The 16,785-nt window shown below is 42.1% G+C and overlaps 1 protein-coding gene across 39 annotated transcripts in view; it reads right to left on the bottom strand.

Annotated features, from left to right (window-relative positions):
• Positions 1 to 642: 642 nt before the first annotated feature.
• Positions 643 to 16,785, bottom strand: part of clasp2 (cytoplasmic linker associated protein 2) — a 63,027-nt gene continuing 46,884 nt past the window's right edge. For 14 of the 39 annotated variants that reach the window (XM_037094092.1, XM_037094091.1, XM_037094097.1 and 11 more), the window contains 20 exons: positions 16,551 to 16,613; positions 15,046 to 15,152; positions 14,838 to 14,861; positions 14,525 to 14,680; positions 13,448 to 13,539; positions 13,301 to 13,364; positions 12,562 to 12,621; positions 12,262 to 12,264; positions 11,661 to 11,824; positions 10,895 to 10,973; positions 8,571 to 8,714; positions 8,260 to 8,403; positions 8,007 to 8,113; positions 7,425 to 7,566; positions 4,229 to 4,424; positions 3,948 to 4,141; positions 3,729 to 3,857; positions 3,285 to 3,491; positions 3,056 to 3,172; positions 643 to 2,133 (listed from right to left, as the gene is read on the bottom strand). In XM_037094092.1, the coding sequence (XP_036949987.1) occupies positions 2,056 to 2,133; positions 3,056 to 3,172; positions 3,285 to 3,491; positions 3,729 to 3,857; positions 3,948 to 4,141; positions 4,229 to 4,424; positions 7,425 to 7,566; positions 8,007 to 8,113; positions 8,260 to 8,403; positions 8,571 to 8,714; positions 10,895 to 10,973; positions 11,661 to 11,824; positions 12,262 to 12,264; positions 12,562 to 12,621; positions 13,301 to 13,364; positions 13,448 to 13,539; positions 14,525 to 14,680; positions 14,838 to 14,861; positions 15,046 to 15,152; positions 16,551 to 16,613 (2,270 nt within the window). In that variant the 3' untranslated portion in view covers positions 643 to 2,055. The remainder of the gene's footprint in view (positions 2,134 to 3,055; positions 3,173 to 3,284; positions 3,492 to 3,728; positions 3,858 to 3,947; positions 4,142 to 4,228; positions 4,425 to 7,424; positions 7,567 to 8,006; positions 8,114 to 8,259; positions 8,404 to 8,570; positions 8,715 to 10,894; positions 10,974 to 11,660; positions 11,825 to 12,261; positions 12,265 to 12,561; positions 12,622 to 13,300; positions 13,365 to 13,447; positions 13,540 to 14,524; positions 14,681 to 14,837; positions 14,862 to 15,045; positions 15,153 to 16,550; positions 16,614 to 16,785) is intronic. The other 25 variants (XM_037094104.1, XM_037094114.1, XM_037094118.1 and 22 more) reach the window with 11 other exon arrangements.

Raw genomic sequence — 16,785 nt, 5'->3', positions numbered from 1 at the left:
TTTTTTTCTTTCAGTGTTGTCCATTGTTATTTTTAGGATTGTTCTTGGGAACCACTGACATAACATTTCAACCTCCTTTGTGCTTCAAGGTAAACTTGTTATGTAAAGTAGAAGTCCTGCAAAAAAGGGCAAGCTTCTCTGGAGTGACTTGATTCTTATATGTCTGAAATTCCCCCTGGTTAAAGTTGCAGGTGGACAGTCGAGCAATGGAGCTACAGCAAGTAATCCATAAGTTAATGACTATTAAATCAATCACCAGCTGTTTTGTTAATAAATGAATCGGTTTCTGATTTTCTACACTCCTCTATGACAAGAAAATGAATGTCGTTGGGTTGGAGACAAAAACAAGACATTTGATTTTTTGGACATTTTATGTACCATACGACTAATTGCTCAATTTAATTATTAATCAATTTCATTAATTAATAATGAAAATAATCTTAAGTTGTGGCGATAATCATATTTGCTGGAAAGTTTACCACTGATCCTCGGTCAGTTAGACAAACTGTTTACAACCAAAAGTCTTCAGTGTTGAATTGCACTGGCTGTAATGCAATGAGTGAAAACCAACATGTGCAATATATCCCCTGTGTCATTAATCTTTCTGTCTGCCTCCATCTGCAAAAATCAGAAGAGGCAGGGTTTATGATCTGTACAAGTTCTTTATTTTATTGTAAGCACAGCTTTGTAAATGCACGGAGGAAACACAACAGTGAAAACTAGAATGTTACAAGAAGAGGAGGGAAAGAAAGACACGATGAAGAGAAGAAAGGATGAGAGGATGTTTTTTTTTTCTTCAGAGCTGTAAATAATACATTTCTACAAATTCCTCAGCTGAGAAAACATAAGTGTGAGAAAGAGACTACGGCACGCGCAACAGAGAGAGAGAGAGAGAGAAAATAAAAACAAGGATGGGCACAGGTACGCTCGTGCACCCCGCCAGGGACTCTCCTAAATGACACTGTTACTGGATATTCCATTTTAATATCATATATAGATACATATCCACTATGTGATAATAAGCCATGTCCTGTCATACTTCATGTAGTAAGCAGCACGCACTCATCTGTCCTCCACATGTTGCCCGGGACTGATCCAAGATGAGCTGCGAGGAAACGGAGGACACCATTGATTTTTTTTTTTGTGAAAGGGGTGGACATCGTTCACGTTAATTTAAATCCGCAGTCACTCTTCCATGACTGTCATCAGGACCCCAATAAAAACGTCTTTTTAAAATTTAGTCTCATGCATAGCCAAGCACACAACGCCTCCTATACTTTGGAATCTGCCTATGTACTGTATTTGCTATGAGCAGGTGAGACCCGCTGTGACTAATTGTGTTAGTGCTGCGCAGGGTCGATCGGTCGTACCTTTTAGGCTAATCAGCACCTTTCTAAAAGACAGAGAGTTTGTGTTTGAGTGACAGAGAGAAAACTCCAGACATTTAAAAACCGCTGCAGTAAAACCTTGTTGCGTAAAATAAACCCAAACTATGACACAATGTAAATTTACATTCCTGTCTACCTGGCCCCGGTTACTTGCTGTTCATGAAAGACACAAGGCGGCACCATTCGTTCGTCTCAGCCCCCCCCCCCAAAAAAATGAGAACCATGCAGCTGCACCACTTCCCATTGACATCAAGATATAACTCGGAGGGGACACTGTTGTGTTGTTGATATAAAGAAGGAGCGGGAGAGGACGGACATTTCATATCTTCATCCTTGAGTGTTTAATGACTGGGTGGAGCATGTTTAATCCACATGTAAAGGTTCAGTTCAGTCAGGTCTGATGGTTCGGAGGACTACAACACTCCTCTCTTCTGCACCACAACTCCCATCTTGCAGTGGGACAGGAAATGTATGAGGACAGTGTGTACTTGTGTGTGTGTGAGTGTAAGCGTAGGTGTGAATGTAAGCAGTTTGCTCCTGTGAGAGAGTGTTAGGATGTGTGGTTTGTTCTCAGGTCTGTGTTGGTGTGAGCTCATGAACAGATGTTTATGTTTGGTGGGCAGAGTTGCAGTTCTGTGGTTGCCCTGCAGGAGGGCGCTGTGTCTCCCTATAGGCCCTCAGACGGGGGTTCGCTGCCGCTGGAGCCGGACTGGGCCCGCTTGATGTACAGATTCAACAGCTTCAGCTACAGACAGAAAAACAAACAAAGAGGACAGACATGTAAATGAGTCTCTTAGAGTGGAAATCATAAATGAAACCTGAGGTCAAACACTCGCAGTTTCTCCAGGTTATTATCATGCAAGACCTCCGTCTTCACATGCCAAGTTAGGGCAGTTGGTTGAAAAGTCTGAAGCATGTTAGTTGTAATATGCTGAAATGTAGAATTAGTTTCCAATGTTAGCTGTGCAGGATTGTTTTTTGACTTGTGCGATCCAAACATTTCCAATAAATCCAGACTGTGTGAAGATTTATTGGAAAAAGATGGACAGCAACCATTTCCAAAATTCACAATATGGTTTTTATCTATCAAAGTATTCTGCCTCAGTCCATGTTTGTTGGCACTGTTTCCACTGCAGTCATAAAACTGTTCTACCTGCTGCTGCACACGATGAGAGGTAGCGTGAGTTGAATTCATTAGAGCAAACAAGAGAAGCAATTACATTTGGTAGAGCTGTAATATGTGGTATACATTCCTTTTGTTTATTAGAATTATTATTAATAGTAGTTGAATGCTAATTCCTTGGGGAGACATGGCAAAGGCAGTGAACAGGGTAAAAACACAAAGTTGCTGACAGAAAGCACAATAATTGGAACCAACAGGAAAAAAAATGCCTTTAATTTTTTCAAGAAAGACATGGTTGATACAAACCTCAGTTTAAATTTCTAAGAATAAATGGAACTAAAACATTGCTATAATACAACATGAAAACATTACAAAAAACTGTAAAGTTTTGCCAAACCTTCAGTGTTTGCTCCCATTGTAAATGTAGTAGCATGTTTAAAATTGTCTTCAGATGGCAGATTTCATGTTAAAACGCATTAACTTGTTGTGTAAAGACAGAGACCTGCCTTGTGATACATTTTTGAATGCTTGTAGGTCAGGTTACCTTGCTGCTGGAGAGCTGGCTGAGGTGCGGTTTGAGGTCCTCTCCGATCACTGCATAAATGGCCACCAAGCAGAACACACAGGCTTTCCTCACGCTGCTCTCAGAGTTGTCATAACCCTGTTCAACCAGATAACAAAGATCACAAAACTGCAGGGCATGCTGTTTGAAACAAAGAAGTCAGACACATTCATACACAAATAGTTTTTCTCTGTCTCGGCCAGGATTTTACCTGTATGAGTCCTGGCACTATCTCAGGCAGCAGGCTGATCAGGCCGTCGCGGGGAACCCTCTCCACCACTTTGGTCTGCATCTTAATGGCAGCTAGGTTGATGGGGTAGTCAGCTGACTGGATGATGGGACACAACACCTTGATGCACTGGTCTGGACTGATGGACAACGCCAACATGGCTGCCGTCTCCTCTGCTGCTCGTACCACCTGCAGGAACACACGTAATCATCAGTACTGTCACTACAAATCATGCTTAGCACATCATCGGTGTGAAGAGTTTATATATATATATATATATATATATATATATATATAGATATATATATATATATATATATATATATATATATATATATATATATATATATATATATATATATATATATATTATTTATATTTATTTATTTGAAATGGTTCATACGGCCATTTTCAGTTGGCACATACCTCCTTGTGGGGGTCTTTGTGAGCCTCCAGGGCCTTCATGATGGTGAGCTCTGCGTAGTTTTTGAACCTCCACGGCTGCTTGCTGAGAATCTCCTTCAGCACCCGCAGAGCCAGTGTTCGGATCACATGCTGGGAGAAGTACAAAGATTTAAGGTTTGAGGGAAAATAACTCCGCTTCAGGCATATCTGCAGTGTTACCACTGGAATGAGTGCTTTTACCTCTCTGTCGCCCATCGTCTCCAGCAGGAGCAGCAGGATGGTCTTGAAATGTTCATCCCACACCTGCAGGGTGTTTTCACGAATCAGCTTCAGCAGCTCGCACAGCGCGGCCTTCCTCTCCTCAATGCGCTCGTTGTGATTGGACAACTCTTTCAGCAGCTCGGCCACCAGCTCCGATTGGTCCAGGTTGCTATCTGTTAAGGGAGAGCAGAAAAATTATTAGAATCATCAGATTGTTTATTTTGTGTGCATATGGTGAGTTATGCTGCTTGTCTGCGCACCGTCAGTGAGCTGCTCAGAGTCGTCCATGCTTGTGTCTTTGCGGCCGTGTTTGAAGGGAGAGTCTAAGAAGTGCTCGCGGGCTCCTCTGGGGCTGGAGGAGAGCAGGGGGGTGTTGAGGAGGGACGTCTTGTTGTCCAGAGCCATGCGTCCACCGTCCATCAAGTCTGAAACTCTGCCGTCTGTGCCACTGTCACCCTGCAGAGATGCAATTAAAACTGTTAAGGTGGTTCAGAGTTTCTGGTCACTTTCACACGAATTTTAGTTTGTTTCGTCCGGCGCAAACAAACACTGTTGCCTTTCAATTCTTTTCTTTTCTTTTCTTTTGGAACTTTGGAAGTTTGTTTTGGAGTTTTCTTTCTTGTTTGAGATCAAAAGTTCTTTTAAAGATATTCATCCTAATACATGAGTTTGTCCGAGATTGTGACCAGGTATAATGTGACAAAAGAGTAATCAACATACTTATTACCATCATGATCTGTCTCCAGTGAGAGGACTAGATGTCAGCCCAAAATAAATGAAAATGATCTGCGACATCCAGGATTGTCTTCTTTCTACCATTGCAATACTAAAGTGTAATTCAACATTTTTGTTAATTTCTCAGGGAATAATACAAGGCTCATGATGACAACCAAACAGGCATATTTAGGTGGCCAGAATCCAAGAGTGATTATAATTTGATGCCGACTATTATCACAACCAAACCAAGAGGTGTAAACATGTAGTTATCTTGCGATTCTCTACAGGTGTAGGAGATTATTTTCTCAACAGAGGATGAAAAGAAGATTGATTTAATAGGAGTTAAAGATTTGAATTCCTGTCAAATGAAGCTGACCTACTTCAACTTCACAATAAAAACAAACTGGAACTGGACCAAGATTCACCCGTCCAAACCAGTTATGTAGTCTGATGGAGAGTTTTAAATGACAGCTCTGACACACCAGGCTACATACACACAGTGTAATTGTATTTGTAATGCACAGTCAGGTTACGTGTGAAAGCATCCTTAAATGCTGGGCTGTGTTTTGTTTTGGCGGGTACAGATACTGGTCAAACAACTCAACCCACTCAAAATCATCATCTCAGTGCTGGCTTGATGAGTCAGGTGTGCTATGATTGGCATGCCGATGACATGTGGGCTGGTTAGATTTCAGTTGGACCTCCTGAGAAAATGTCAGGAGGTCACACCTCTGTGGCAGAGTACACCGTGTCCTTAAAGGAGGGGCGGGGCTGGCAGGAGGGAGTGCAACAAGACCTGGAATGATGTCTGACGTCAAACATTTGGACTGAGCGAGTACCAAGATAAGCAGTCGTGGAAATATTAAAAGGGAAGCTTCCTGTTGAGAAGTCCCTCTCTGTGATTTTCAGGGGCTGGGATCATATCAAATAATAAACATGGTTTTATCAGTGGCTGGAGAGGATTATGCTCACAGTTGTCTATCCCATAAACACATGCACATGACTCTCAGTTCCCACGCTGCAGAGTGGTGGAACAGATCAGATGTCAGGGTCAGACGAAGTACATGTATGTATGTAGCTGTGTTTAGGTTTGTTTTTAGGCCTCAACTTTGACAATTTTACACAACTGTAGACTTGCATGATTAAACTCTGCCTTTTGTTTATTTCCCATTAAGTAAGGTATTAAAAAACTAGCATTGGTTGGGTTTGGTTTGTTAAATTTCCCCCCTGAATCTGTGTTCAGCGTGTGCAGCCCAGAGCAATGTTTCATTGCTATAGCAACACTGAGCAACTCAGTTACCATCAATGCACAACGCCTCCTGGTGCATAACACCATATCTACTACTTTCTTCCAAGTGCTTTCTCCAACACATGTGATCTTTACATTTTTCAAATGAAAAAAGTAACTGACCTAAACCAGTAGTGTGGGCCATTTGTCTCCCCCCTCTGGCAGGGAGGGTAATTACAAAGACACTAACAATATTCTTACAGAAAGCCACAGGGCCAACATGTTTTCTTAGGCTGGAAGTTAGCCTCATCCTGGTTTCCTTGATAAAAACAAAACATTTCTGTGGATTTTATTTTATAGCAGGAAATGTACTTTGTGGCAAACACAACCTCTAAGATGTCTGAATTGAAAAACAACCACTAGAGGTAAATACTAACATCAGGCTATAAACAAACTAAGCCTCCTAAAATTGTACACACTTTACGTTGAGGCAGTGACTTGTTAACATCTTTCCATCTGTCTGAGTCAAGATCTGTCAGATCATTCAGTAGGCATGGTGTTTAAAAGGGAGACTAGAGTTAATGATATCAAAAAAGTAGGCGTTGTTTGTGCCTTATGTGTGGTCTGAGCCTTGTCATCTGCCCGATCAGTACCGCTAGTGTGCTACTCTTTAGAGATGAGAAGGACCAAAAGGTGTGTCTAGTTCAGAATATTATTGATTAGGACTTTTTAAAACAAGTTTAACATCTTCTGAATGTATTCGGATGAGATATATGATTGGCTCTTTTCTACTGTCCCCTGATTTTTGCCCTGTTCATGATGACGAACAGGACACACATGGGGAAGACAACAGAGAGGCAAACTCGTCCATTTTTAATCTGAACAGAGGTTATACCAGATTATTAGCCATTTACCTGTGTTTGAAAAACCCATGTTTACACTCATTTTAGTGTAAAAGTGGTATATTATAACATTATTCCACTATATTCCAATCTGTTATGGTACTCTGCTCTTCAGCTCTGATAAACCAGTATTTGCTGGCTGATGCAGCAAAGAATGGCTTAAAAGCTGTAAAGTCAACTCAGTATGGTGACTTTTTCACTCTGGTATGGTGTGATAATGTGTCAAATGAGTTGACACAGGCCTAATGAACACTGTATCAGATCATTTCAAAAGGGCATTTATATGTAAAAGTCCCACATTGCAGGTTTAACAAGTTTTGTGCCGTTTCATAAAGGAATTCCCAAAAGCTGGCAGCTTTGAAAATTTTAAGCCTGTTCTCAACACTTAGACCTGGCTGCTATCCTTCAGACGAACATCTGTAAATGTTTCACTTTCTTTCTCGTCAAAGTCATGTCTCCATGGCTGAGTAAGAAAATGCCTAACTATGTAAAAAAAAAAAGAAAAAGAAAAAAAAAAGGATGTTGCTGACAATTGACTGGAATATTTAACAGAAACAACAGCAGAGCTCTCATCACCACATACGTCATCCATCCATTCTTTCTACTAACCTCCTCTCCCTCACGCCGTTGGACTGGATCATTCATGTCCTCCTGGCTGCGGACGCTGAAGTTCTGGATCGCTTCAGTGACGCCTTTCAGCGAGCTGTAGATGTCCTCTGAATTCATGTTCTCTGTGTCGTAGTCAAATGCACTGCACACAAATGAGACAAAACATGGACGCTGAGCCAGGGCTGCAGGATTACAGCTGGAGTGAGTCATCAGACAGCAGAGTATCACCCCAACTATACCCCATGTGCACATGAGGAACATAATATTTCTAAAATAAATTTAGAATAAATCTGATGCTAAGTGGAGAAAATAATTTCAAGCAACTACCAAAATTTGAAATTTATAAACAATTTTCAAAACATGACATCAACTAGAGACATCAGGGAGAGGAAGAGACTCAACAGATCACACTGCATGAATGTGGTTTTAGTGATGGGAACATCGGTAGACTTTACTCTTTTTCCCTGTGTTCATGTTGACCTGTGGTAATATGTCAATGATTGTTTGATGGTTTTTACAAGTATTGTAGCAACAGGAGGTTGAAGGCCTGTCTGTGTTAATAGTGTGTAGGTAAGTGAGTACCTTGGTGAAGGTGTGTTTTGGGAAGTGTTGGTGGGGGAAGTGACCGGGCTGGACCAGCTGGCTGGAGATCGAGGGGTGTGGCGTGTCAGAGGGCTGCCCATTGGTGCCTGAGGAAGTGACAAAAAAGAAAAAAAAAAAAAAACAACCCACAAGTTAGGACAACTGTATATTTTACAGTATGACAATTGTGTGGACTAAGAGACTTGGTGTGTGTGTGTGTGTGTGTGTGTGTGTGTGTGTGTATGCATTTTACCTGTGCAACGTTGCCAGTATTCTTCAGGTGGTTTTGAAGCAGCTTGGTGGCACCGTCCTGAAACGTCTTGGGCAGAGCTGCCAGCAGCATTGTGAACTCTGGAGTGTTGAGCTGGAACAGTGAGATTAGCACCGACTGGGCTGCCTGTAACACACAGAATACATCCCTCTTAGTTACAAAGTCTTTTGCAACAATCTACCCCGTCTTTCCTGCGTTTGTGTGTATTAGCAAATCAACCAGGCTGGCATTTCTTTCCACTCGCTTGAGAAATGTATGTGCTATCAACTGTTTCCACAATAAACTGTCAGCACCTTTCTGACGTCAGAGCTCTTGGGTTCAGTTGTCCAGGTGATGATGCGGGAGACGGCCAACCGCGTCTCACTGGAGTTCACAAAGTCTGGAGCTTCCATCTGTAACGTCAGCGTCTCAATATACTTCAGAATTGCCACCTTCACCTGCGACACAAAAACATTTATAATAATCATTAGTGAGTTGATTAATAACAGAAGACACTGCATGGCCAATAATCACCTGCAAAAACACAAATACAGTGATAACCAAACTACAAAACACACATCTAACACACACACACACACATGAAGAAGTGACGGACAATGTTCAGTCAGCATGTACAACCACTGCAGATTGTGCATCTCTTGAAGTTCTGAAAATCAAATGGTGATCAGTGAGAGAAGATCAAAGTGCATTCATGATTGATCATGCCTTATAAAAAGAAGTCAATCAAAAAGAAAATAGATGACAGATGACAAAACGAAGGAACCAATAAATGCAAACATTCACCGCAGTCCTCGAAACGCCACAACTACTGACTCCTGTCCTGATTTTCCTCCATCTCTCTTTCTCCTTCTCCATCTCTCTACATATGCACCTCAAGGACCAGAACTTCCTCCAAATCACTTAGCAGCATCGTGCGCGCCACATAATTGCTCCCCCCGGAGCGCACTGACCTGGGAGGACTGGCTCCAGGCTGCGGCCTGCTCGTCTAGAGAGCAGGCGTGGCGCCGCGCTCTGGGGGGGAACAATTTAACCCCGGACCCTCCCCTGCCTCGCCCTCGCCCGCAACACGAGCTCCGAACAGGCTTCAGAGAGAAAGAGGAGAAGCACCGCGTCAATCAACGGAGAAGGAAGGAAAGGGGGGCAGGATTGGGGAGGGGAGGGGGGACAAGAGAGGAGGGGGAAGGGCGAGCAGGCGGGAGGGAGGGTGAAGAGAGTTTAAGAGGAGTTAGACTGAATGGAAAGTAGGGTTGGGCGATACTGAAAATTTTATGTTATCCTAAAAATCTGGCAGTTCACAATGTAATTGTTGAGGCCACATGATGGCAGTAAAGAGCTAATTAACCAACGTAAATCAGAAGCTTCTATGAAGCTTCATGCAGAAGTTTAGAAGCTGGGTAATGACTGCCGCACTTTAAAGTCTATGCTAGCATCTTTCATAGTTGCGAGGAACGTGCATGAGGCGATGTTTATGCAGTTTAGACAGCTAACGGCACTTTTTTGTCTGATGTTGATATATTTTCTTCTTTTTTGGCAAGCTCAGTGAGTTGCGAGAAAGAAAAATCCAGGTACTTCACATTTGCAAATAAATAAATAAATAAATAAAAATAAATAAATAAATAAAAATCACGCAAATCTAAGACTGCCCTCACTGACACATTTATCTTCCCTAGCCTTCATGTAAGCTGTAAGGTCAATCTTTGTATATGTATTTGCCTCACCAATTGCACTTTTTCGTCTGAGAAACCCTACAAATAATTTACAACATAAGTTTTTAACAGCTGTTCCAGAGTCTTTTACAGTAATCATTAAAATATATTTATATTTTTTTCCCAGACAAAGAATAAATAACTTTCAGTAACTAGTATTTCCAACCGTTTTTACTTTGTTGCGACCAAATTTGGAATCTGTGTAGTGTAAATGAAGCTTCAGTGCTCCAAAAGGAACCAAGAAAATTTGAATAAAATTGGTGAGCCTTAAAAATATAATATTTTTTCAAGAGCTCTGGTATAGAATGACACAAATAAAATACGAGAACGGCTGTGAAATTTCGCCAGGTTAAATGAAGAGCTAGGGAGGGTGAAATTGCATAAGCAATATAAGTAATCGCCCAAGCCTAGTTGGATTAGGACTGATAAGGAGTGAAGAAGTCGTGAGAATGAGGTAGAGCAACGGGCAGGATAGGGTGGAGGAGGAGGAGGGAAGAGTGAGGGATAAAGGAGCTGGAATTAAGAGAAAGGTAAGGACGGTGGAGGTGATAGTACTCTAACAGACGGGTTAGTGAGAGAGTGGAGCGGGGGGGAAGTACGAGAGGATGGGGAAGGAGTCAGAGGAGGAAGCTTGAAGGGAGTGTCCACACTGTGGCAGAGCAAAAAAAGCCAGAGGAGTGACTACATCACATCGCTATCTAATCACAGCCCAGGTTTCAGGGGGTTGTGGGGTGCTAGGAGGCAGTGCCAGCATGGGCAGGCATGAGGTCATATTACCAAGGTTATACAGTCCCTGAATTTCCAGCCTTGTGTCCATCCTTCCCTCTCTTACTCAAACCTTCACACAGACACAGCTTTCTCATAGAACCACACATACACTCACACACAAATCCAATGAACATGATGTTTACCTTGAGGTTGGGAGTCTGTGTCTGGTCCACAGTGAACCTCATGAGAATAGTGAACTGGAGGTCATTGGGGAAAGAATCTCTGTCAGAGAAAAAAGAAAGTCCTCTTTAAACTTCTAGTGCTGAAATATCTCAAAAGACAAGAAATAGAACGCCACATTGATCCTCAGTTTCTCTTTTGTATATGTAACAAATCATCTCAGCACAGCATTTGTAGGAACTTTGAGCTTACATTATTCTCATAAACCACTCCTAAAATGATCACACTGAAAGGCTCAAAGTGACAGATTTTGATATTTATAACTGTTTGATTCCTTCACTGGGATAAATCATCATTTTACTTAGCAAAAATTAAAACCGGGCCATGCATAGCTTCAAGCTCTACAGTTTGACTGGCCAACTTAGCAACTTACGGCACATGGCAATTCCCCTTTCTCCTGCCAAAGCTCTGCACTTTCAGTAAATCTTAATGTATCCTATTATCCTATAATTTAAGATATTAAATTGTTTGTGGAAAAAAGTTCATTTTCATTGACAGTTTTTGCTGTCATGATTCCACTGAATAGACTTTTCAGTTTCTGACTCAATTGAGTTTGTGATAGTGAAAGTTCTTTTCTAACTTTTCTAGGCCTTTAGGCAATTTTCTGTTGTTTGCTAGCAGACAGAAGGAGTCTCCACGCAATGCAAAATCAAAGGGGAGCGATGACTTGTACTTACATGACCTAACTCCTACTCCTAATGTCAGTCTGCATGTAAGTGTGACACCCACCGTGTGACATCCAGGGCTCTCTGAACTTTGGCCTGTACGGAGCCCAGCAGGTCGGCTCCCATCTTCTTCAGCAGCTGTGTGAGCAGGACGAACAGCCAGTCCTGCAGATCCTCCTTATGGACCAGGATGAAATCTACCAGTGTCTCCAGGAACATACTGAACACCTAAACACACACACAGACAAGATCTGGGTCACGCGGTGACTCATTCATTTAACAATTCAGATGTTTCATGCACACATGCACTCATACAGGCAGTCCATTATTTACAGGACACAGTTATCACGTGAAGTTAGTGGTTATTTACTCATCGAAGCAGCATCATTCTTAATCACCAATTAAACTTAAAATCACCCAAATCAAAATACTATTTATAGAGAAAAGACAGCAATTTAAAAAAAAGTGAATTAATCGACAAGAAATAAAAAAAATTAAAAAAATAAAATTAGACTGAGTCTGTACATGCGGCTGTAGTTACAGAAAACATTATGTGAGGCAGGTTAGTTAGTGATTGTTATGTTGTTGCCCTGACAACTGGTTACCCAATTATCCAAGCAGATATTCAACCAAACATATAAATAACACTGACTGGCCGAACTTACTCTCTACAGAGAGTTCCAGGTTGAGGTGGCATGGGGGAGAGAGAGACACATCTGTTAGCATCCTGAGCAAAAACAACTGAATGTAGTCGGTGTGAGTGTTCTCGACTTTGAATCCAACATTTGCAAAAGGGGCATCAAACAGATAAGAGCAACAACATCTTTAAAAATTTGAAGTGATGGTTTGTGCACCACGAAAGGCCTGAGAACTGAAAGAGGAGCTGAAAATCATGGAGGGTGGAAAAGTGGGAATGATGTGGGAAAGATAAAGATGAAGACAGGATCCATGGTGAGATGCAGTACCTTGAAGGAGGCTGAGCTTATACCGGATTCTGCTGTGCCGTACACCCTGCCGGAGTCTCGCTGAAAATTCATCAAATCATCAAACGTCAAACGGGTGGGAAAGGGGTGGGGGGAGTGCTCTCACACACCTTACGACATGTGTGAGGCAACGGGTAGTCAAAAAAAAAAAAAAAAAAACGGCCAAAGAAAAGTGGCAGTGTTAGAGAGGGCGAACCGCAGCTGGTTAGTCAGAGAGAGGAGCTGGCAGCCCACATGTTGGTGTGTGTGCCTTAGTGCGTCTGAGTGTGTGTGCGGTGAGTGTCATCGCTTCCGACTGCGAGGAGGGAGGGGGGGAAGAGAGCGAGTGCCGGTGAATGCAGTGAGCGCAGCCAACGGATTGGTTGATCAACAGTGACAGAGCAATCCCACAGGATGGCGGAGAGTGTGAGGTCACACACACACACACACACACACTCAGGTGTGGCATGCCGTTAGAAAACAGTCCATCGTACAATTTGCATGCCTGTGTTTGAGTGTGTATATCCAAGTGTGTGTACATCTGTGAACACGCTGTGGCCCGTTTTTTCCTGTCTTCACCTCTAAACTTAAATTGAAATGTGTCCGTGTGGGTCTTTGTTTTGGCAGAATCCGGTACAGTGAAGGATGGTGGGATAAATAAAATCAAAGTAAATGAGTAATGAATCTATTTAAAATGAAATGTGTGTCTTCGTGTGAGTCCTTGCGCTGCATGCACTCATACCTTACTGTGAGGGTCTGCAAACATCCTGGTGAAGATCTCACACAGCCTCTTCAACTCTACCCGACTGCAGATCAACAACAAACCAAGTTAGATGAAAATGTAACAATCAGTCCTTTGTAAACTTCCTCTACCCGTTCTGTGGCTGACCTGAGGGTGCGTTGGTTCTTGAGCAGCGCCTGCAGCCCCAACAGCCCTTCCTTCCTCTCTGACCAGTTGGCACTGGCACAACGGTTCAGCACCTGCAAGACAAATTCACACAAACACAAAAGGTCTGTTACTTCTATATAGAAGCTTTCCGAAGTCAGCACAACTGTGGTACTGAACTGGGGCAACATACAGTATAGACTCAAAGACTGGAGGGTTTCTACTAAGAATTATTTTGATTGTCAGTTAATTTTGTCGATTATTTTGTTGATTAGTTGTCTGGTCTATAAAATGCTAGAAAATGGAAGAAAAAAAAGTCTCTCTGTCTTCCAAAGAGGATGATATCCTCAGATGTCCTGATATACGACTTATTTTAGATTAATAAAATTATTCATCCGCATACATTCATTAAGTCGATTAATTGTCGTAGCTCTAACACACTATGAAAATCAGTGATCCAATTCCAGCATTAATTTCCTCACTGGTAAGTTGTGGTGCTCAAAATCTTGGAACCAAACTTGGCAAAAGCAACTTTGACATTTTGGTGATTCTGGAGTCCGCTGTGGACAAAATAAACTACAAAAAAAAAAAAAAAAACCCTACAAAATATAATGTAAAAAATGTAAATCTCTTATTTTTAACGCGCTTACACACTACTCATTCAACTTTTGCCTGGCAAATGTAGGCATTGTAGGCATGTGGCAGGCATAAAGAAAAACTAACCAGAGTTGTTAATTCTCTCGCTGATAGTCTCATTTGCTTATGTAGGTCATACACAGGCATCAGTAATACATTCAAGCGGTTTCATAACCATTTAAAAGCTCCTTGTAATCGCTTTAAATTCTGATCTTTGCAGATACACGATTTATCTATTGCTTTAAAATCTGAGTAAGACTGAGAATTTGCAAGGCTTCAGATCTGACTTTTATCAAAAGTAAGGGATGTACAATAATACATGAAAAGCAGTTTGAATTAGCATTTTCCCCATGCCACTAAAGGCAGGGAACAGCCAAGCAGAGGAAAAGATATTTTGGATATAAGAAAAGATGCGCTATAATTCCTGAATGACTAATGCCCAACCTCTGCCACGTCTTCGGTCTGTCTCATGTAGGTGGGGATGGCTCCTCCATTCCTGGAGCTGTAGGACCTCTCCGAACAGGCGCTGGATGCGTCGCTGTTGGCGTCGTCGTCCGAGTACATGCTGTAGTTTTCATACCGCCGCCTTGCAGGCTTCTTCTGCGCGTGGAGGACGGGAAAGAGATGAAATTAAACTGCAAGTGAAGGCACAGCTAGACCATGCACAGGAAGAAAACGTGCACTCACACACCTAGCCTGACAGAACACAGCTAAAACACACACAACACACAGGTAAGAGGCAGGAGAAGGAGCTGACCTTGGACCGCATGTCTCCCAACAGCTGACAGCATTAAACAGAGGTAGAACCAGGGGTTAGTTAACACACACACACACACACATACATACACACAAACAGTCCAGGAGGTGTGAGCTGCATATGGTGACAGCTTAATGAAATGTGCTCAGAGTTGTTATGTGTTTCCTTTAAAGTATATATATATATATGTTGGAAAGTGTTTTCATACCAGGGCGTCTGCCAGAGCCTCTTCCACATCGGAGCCCGTGTTGAGGACCCTCATGGCACTGACTGAAGAGGAGAGACGACTGGACTGACTGATGCCAAAACCTGATCCTGTAGAGAATCAGACAAATAGAGAGACAGGGAGGATAGACAGAAGGAGAGTGAGATAGAAAACTTCAGACCAAAGTTGTCCACTGACATTTACTCAACCTGTACATACACTTCCCAGTAGCAGTTCACACTACAGGATTTCTGCCCTGATTTTTTCAGAGGTCGCTGAAAAAAATAATCCAGATTATTATTATTATTATTTTTTTAATTTATTGGCAGGGTCAAACGCTTCCATTGCCCAAGGCTTGGCTGAAAGACCTAATGTTCTTTCTGTACATAGAGAAAATTAAGTACGGTCTCAGGGGTTGCTCAGATAATTCTTCTTTGTTAATTCTATCTCCTCTTCTTATTCAGTTTGTACAGCATACATCACATTCTGATGGTTTACTTTTGATTTGTTTGTTTTTTTGTCTGGGTAAGCATGGCTCTTATGTTAGAGGGACTGGCTTGTATATCCTGCTCTTGTGGGTTTATAATACTGTTAAACTGAGGTGACATGTTAAACTTCAACATGGACCTGTGTTGGGTATAGACAACCTATTAAAGTACTCTCTCCCATGGACGACGATATGTGAATTGTGCGATCTTGGCAACTACTGCTAGATAATCTAGCAAGCTAGATATCTGGTTGAAACTGAACTCTTAATACGCATCTATTTGAATGAGGCAGGCAAAATAATGGCCTATCAATTCCGTGAGAATAAAAAAATACACACAAGCTTTTCAGTATTTATAACTGTGTCACCCTTGCCTAACCACATAACGAGAAGGCCGTTTCACATTCCACTCAAAAATAATCCTTGCTGTGCGACCATCCCATGCCAAGTAGCACAAAAACAACTTGGACTGCTCGGGCCTCGTCATTTGTTGTGCGTGTGACCTCCTGCTGCTCAGTCATGTAGTGTGCAAACCAACAGACTACAAGACAATAACAGGACATAAAGTTATGCGGTGTGAACTGTACAGATATCTGCTGACTCTGAAGGTCGTGATGTATGACCAAGGCATTAGTTGATGTGATGACTCGTTAAATGACATTGCAGGCGCCACTGGGGGAGAAAGAATGATTAACAGAAAACAAAGAAGGTGCTGGTGCCCCTGCAGAGAAGGGGCAAAGCTAGAGAAAACAAATGGGAACTGGCGAAACTGGCAAAATAGTTGTCAGCTGGCAACTGAACGGGCGGAAACATGCGATTCCACTGGAGGGTTCGACATCCTGGAGCATAATGAAAAAGAAAAACAAAAAAAACAACAAGGCTGATGAAGAAACAAATAATACGGGAGGAGATGCGTTGTGGCTCTGAAGACGAAACAAAAAGAAAAAAACGGAACGGACAAAAAAAATTAAGGCAAAGTGGGTGGGTGAGGTACGGAGAAATAGATGTACTCAGCCTTCACCTGCAGCCCCAAAAGTGTCAGGTGTGTGAAGAGCTCCGGTGGAGCGAGAGTAGCTCCGTGTCGCTGAAACCAAGATTGAAACACACATACAGAGTTTAACACTCGTGCACGCACGCACACTCACTCGCGACAAACACAAGCCTAAGACTGATTGAACAGTGTTTGAGAGTAGAAAGAAAGGCTGAAAGAATGCACTTAGCTTTTTAAAAAAAAATCATCCTCAACTTTTTTAAAC

The sequence above is a fragment of the Acanthopagrus latus genome, chromosome 3 (assembly GCF_904848185.1).
Source record: "Acanthopagrus latus isolate v.2019 chromosome 3, fAcaLat1.1, whole genome shotgun sequence".
NCBI classification, from domain to species: Eukaryota; Metazoa; Chordata; class Actinopteri; order Spariformes; family Sparidae; genus Acanthopagrus; species Acanthopagrus latus.
The sequence above is the reverse complement of the archived record's forward strand: the minus strand, read 5'-3'. Positions and strand labels throughout refer to the sequence as shown.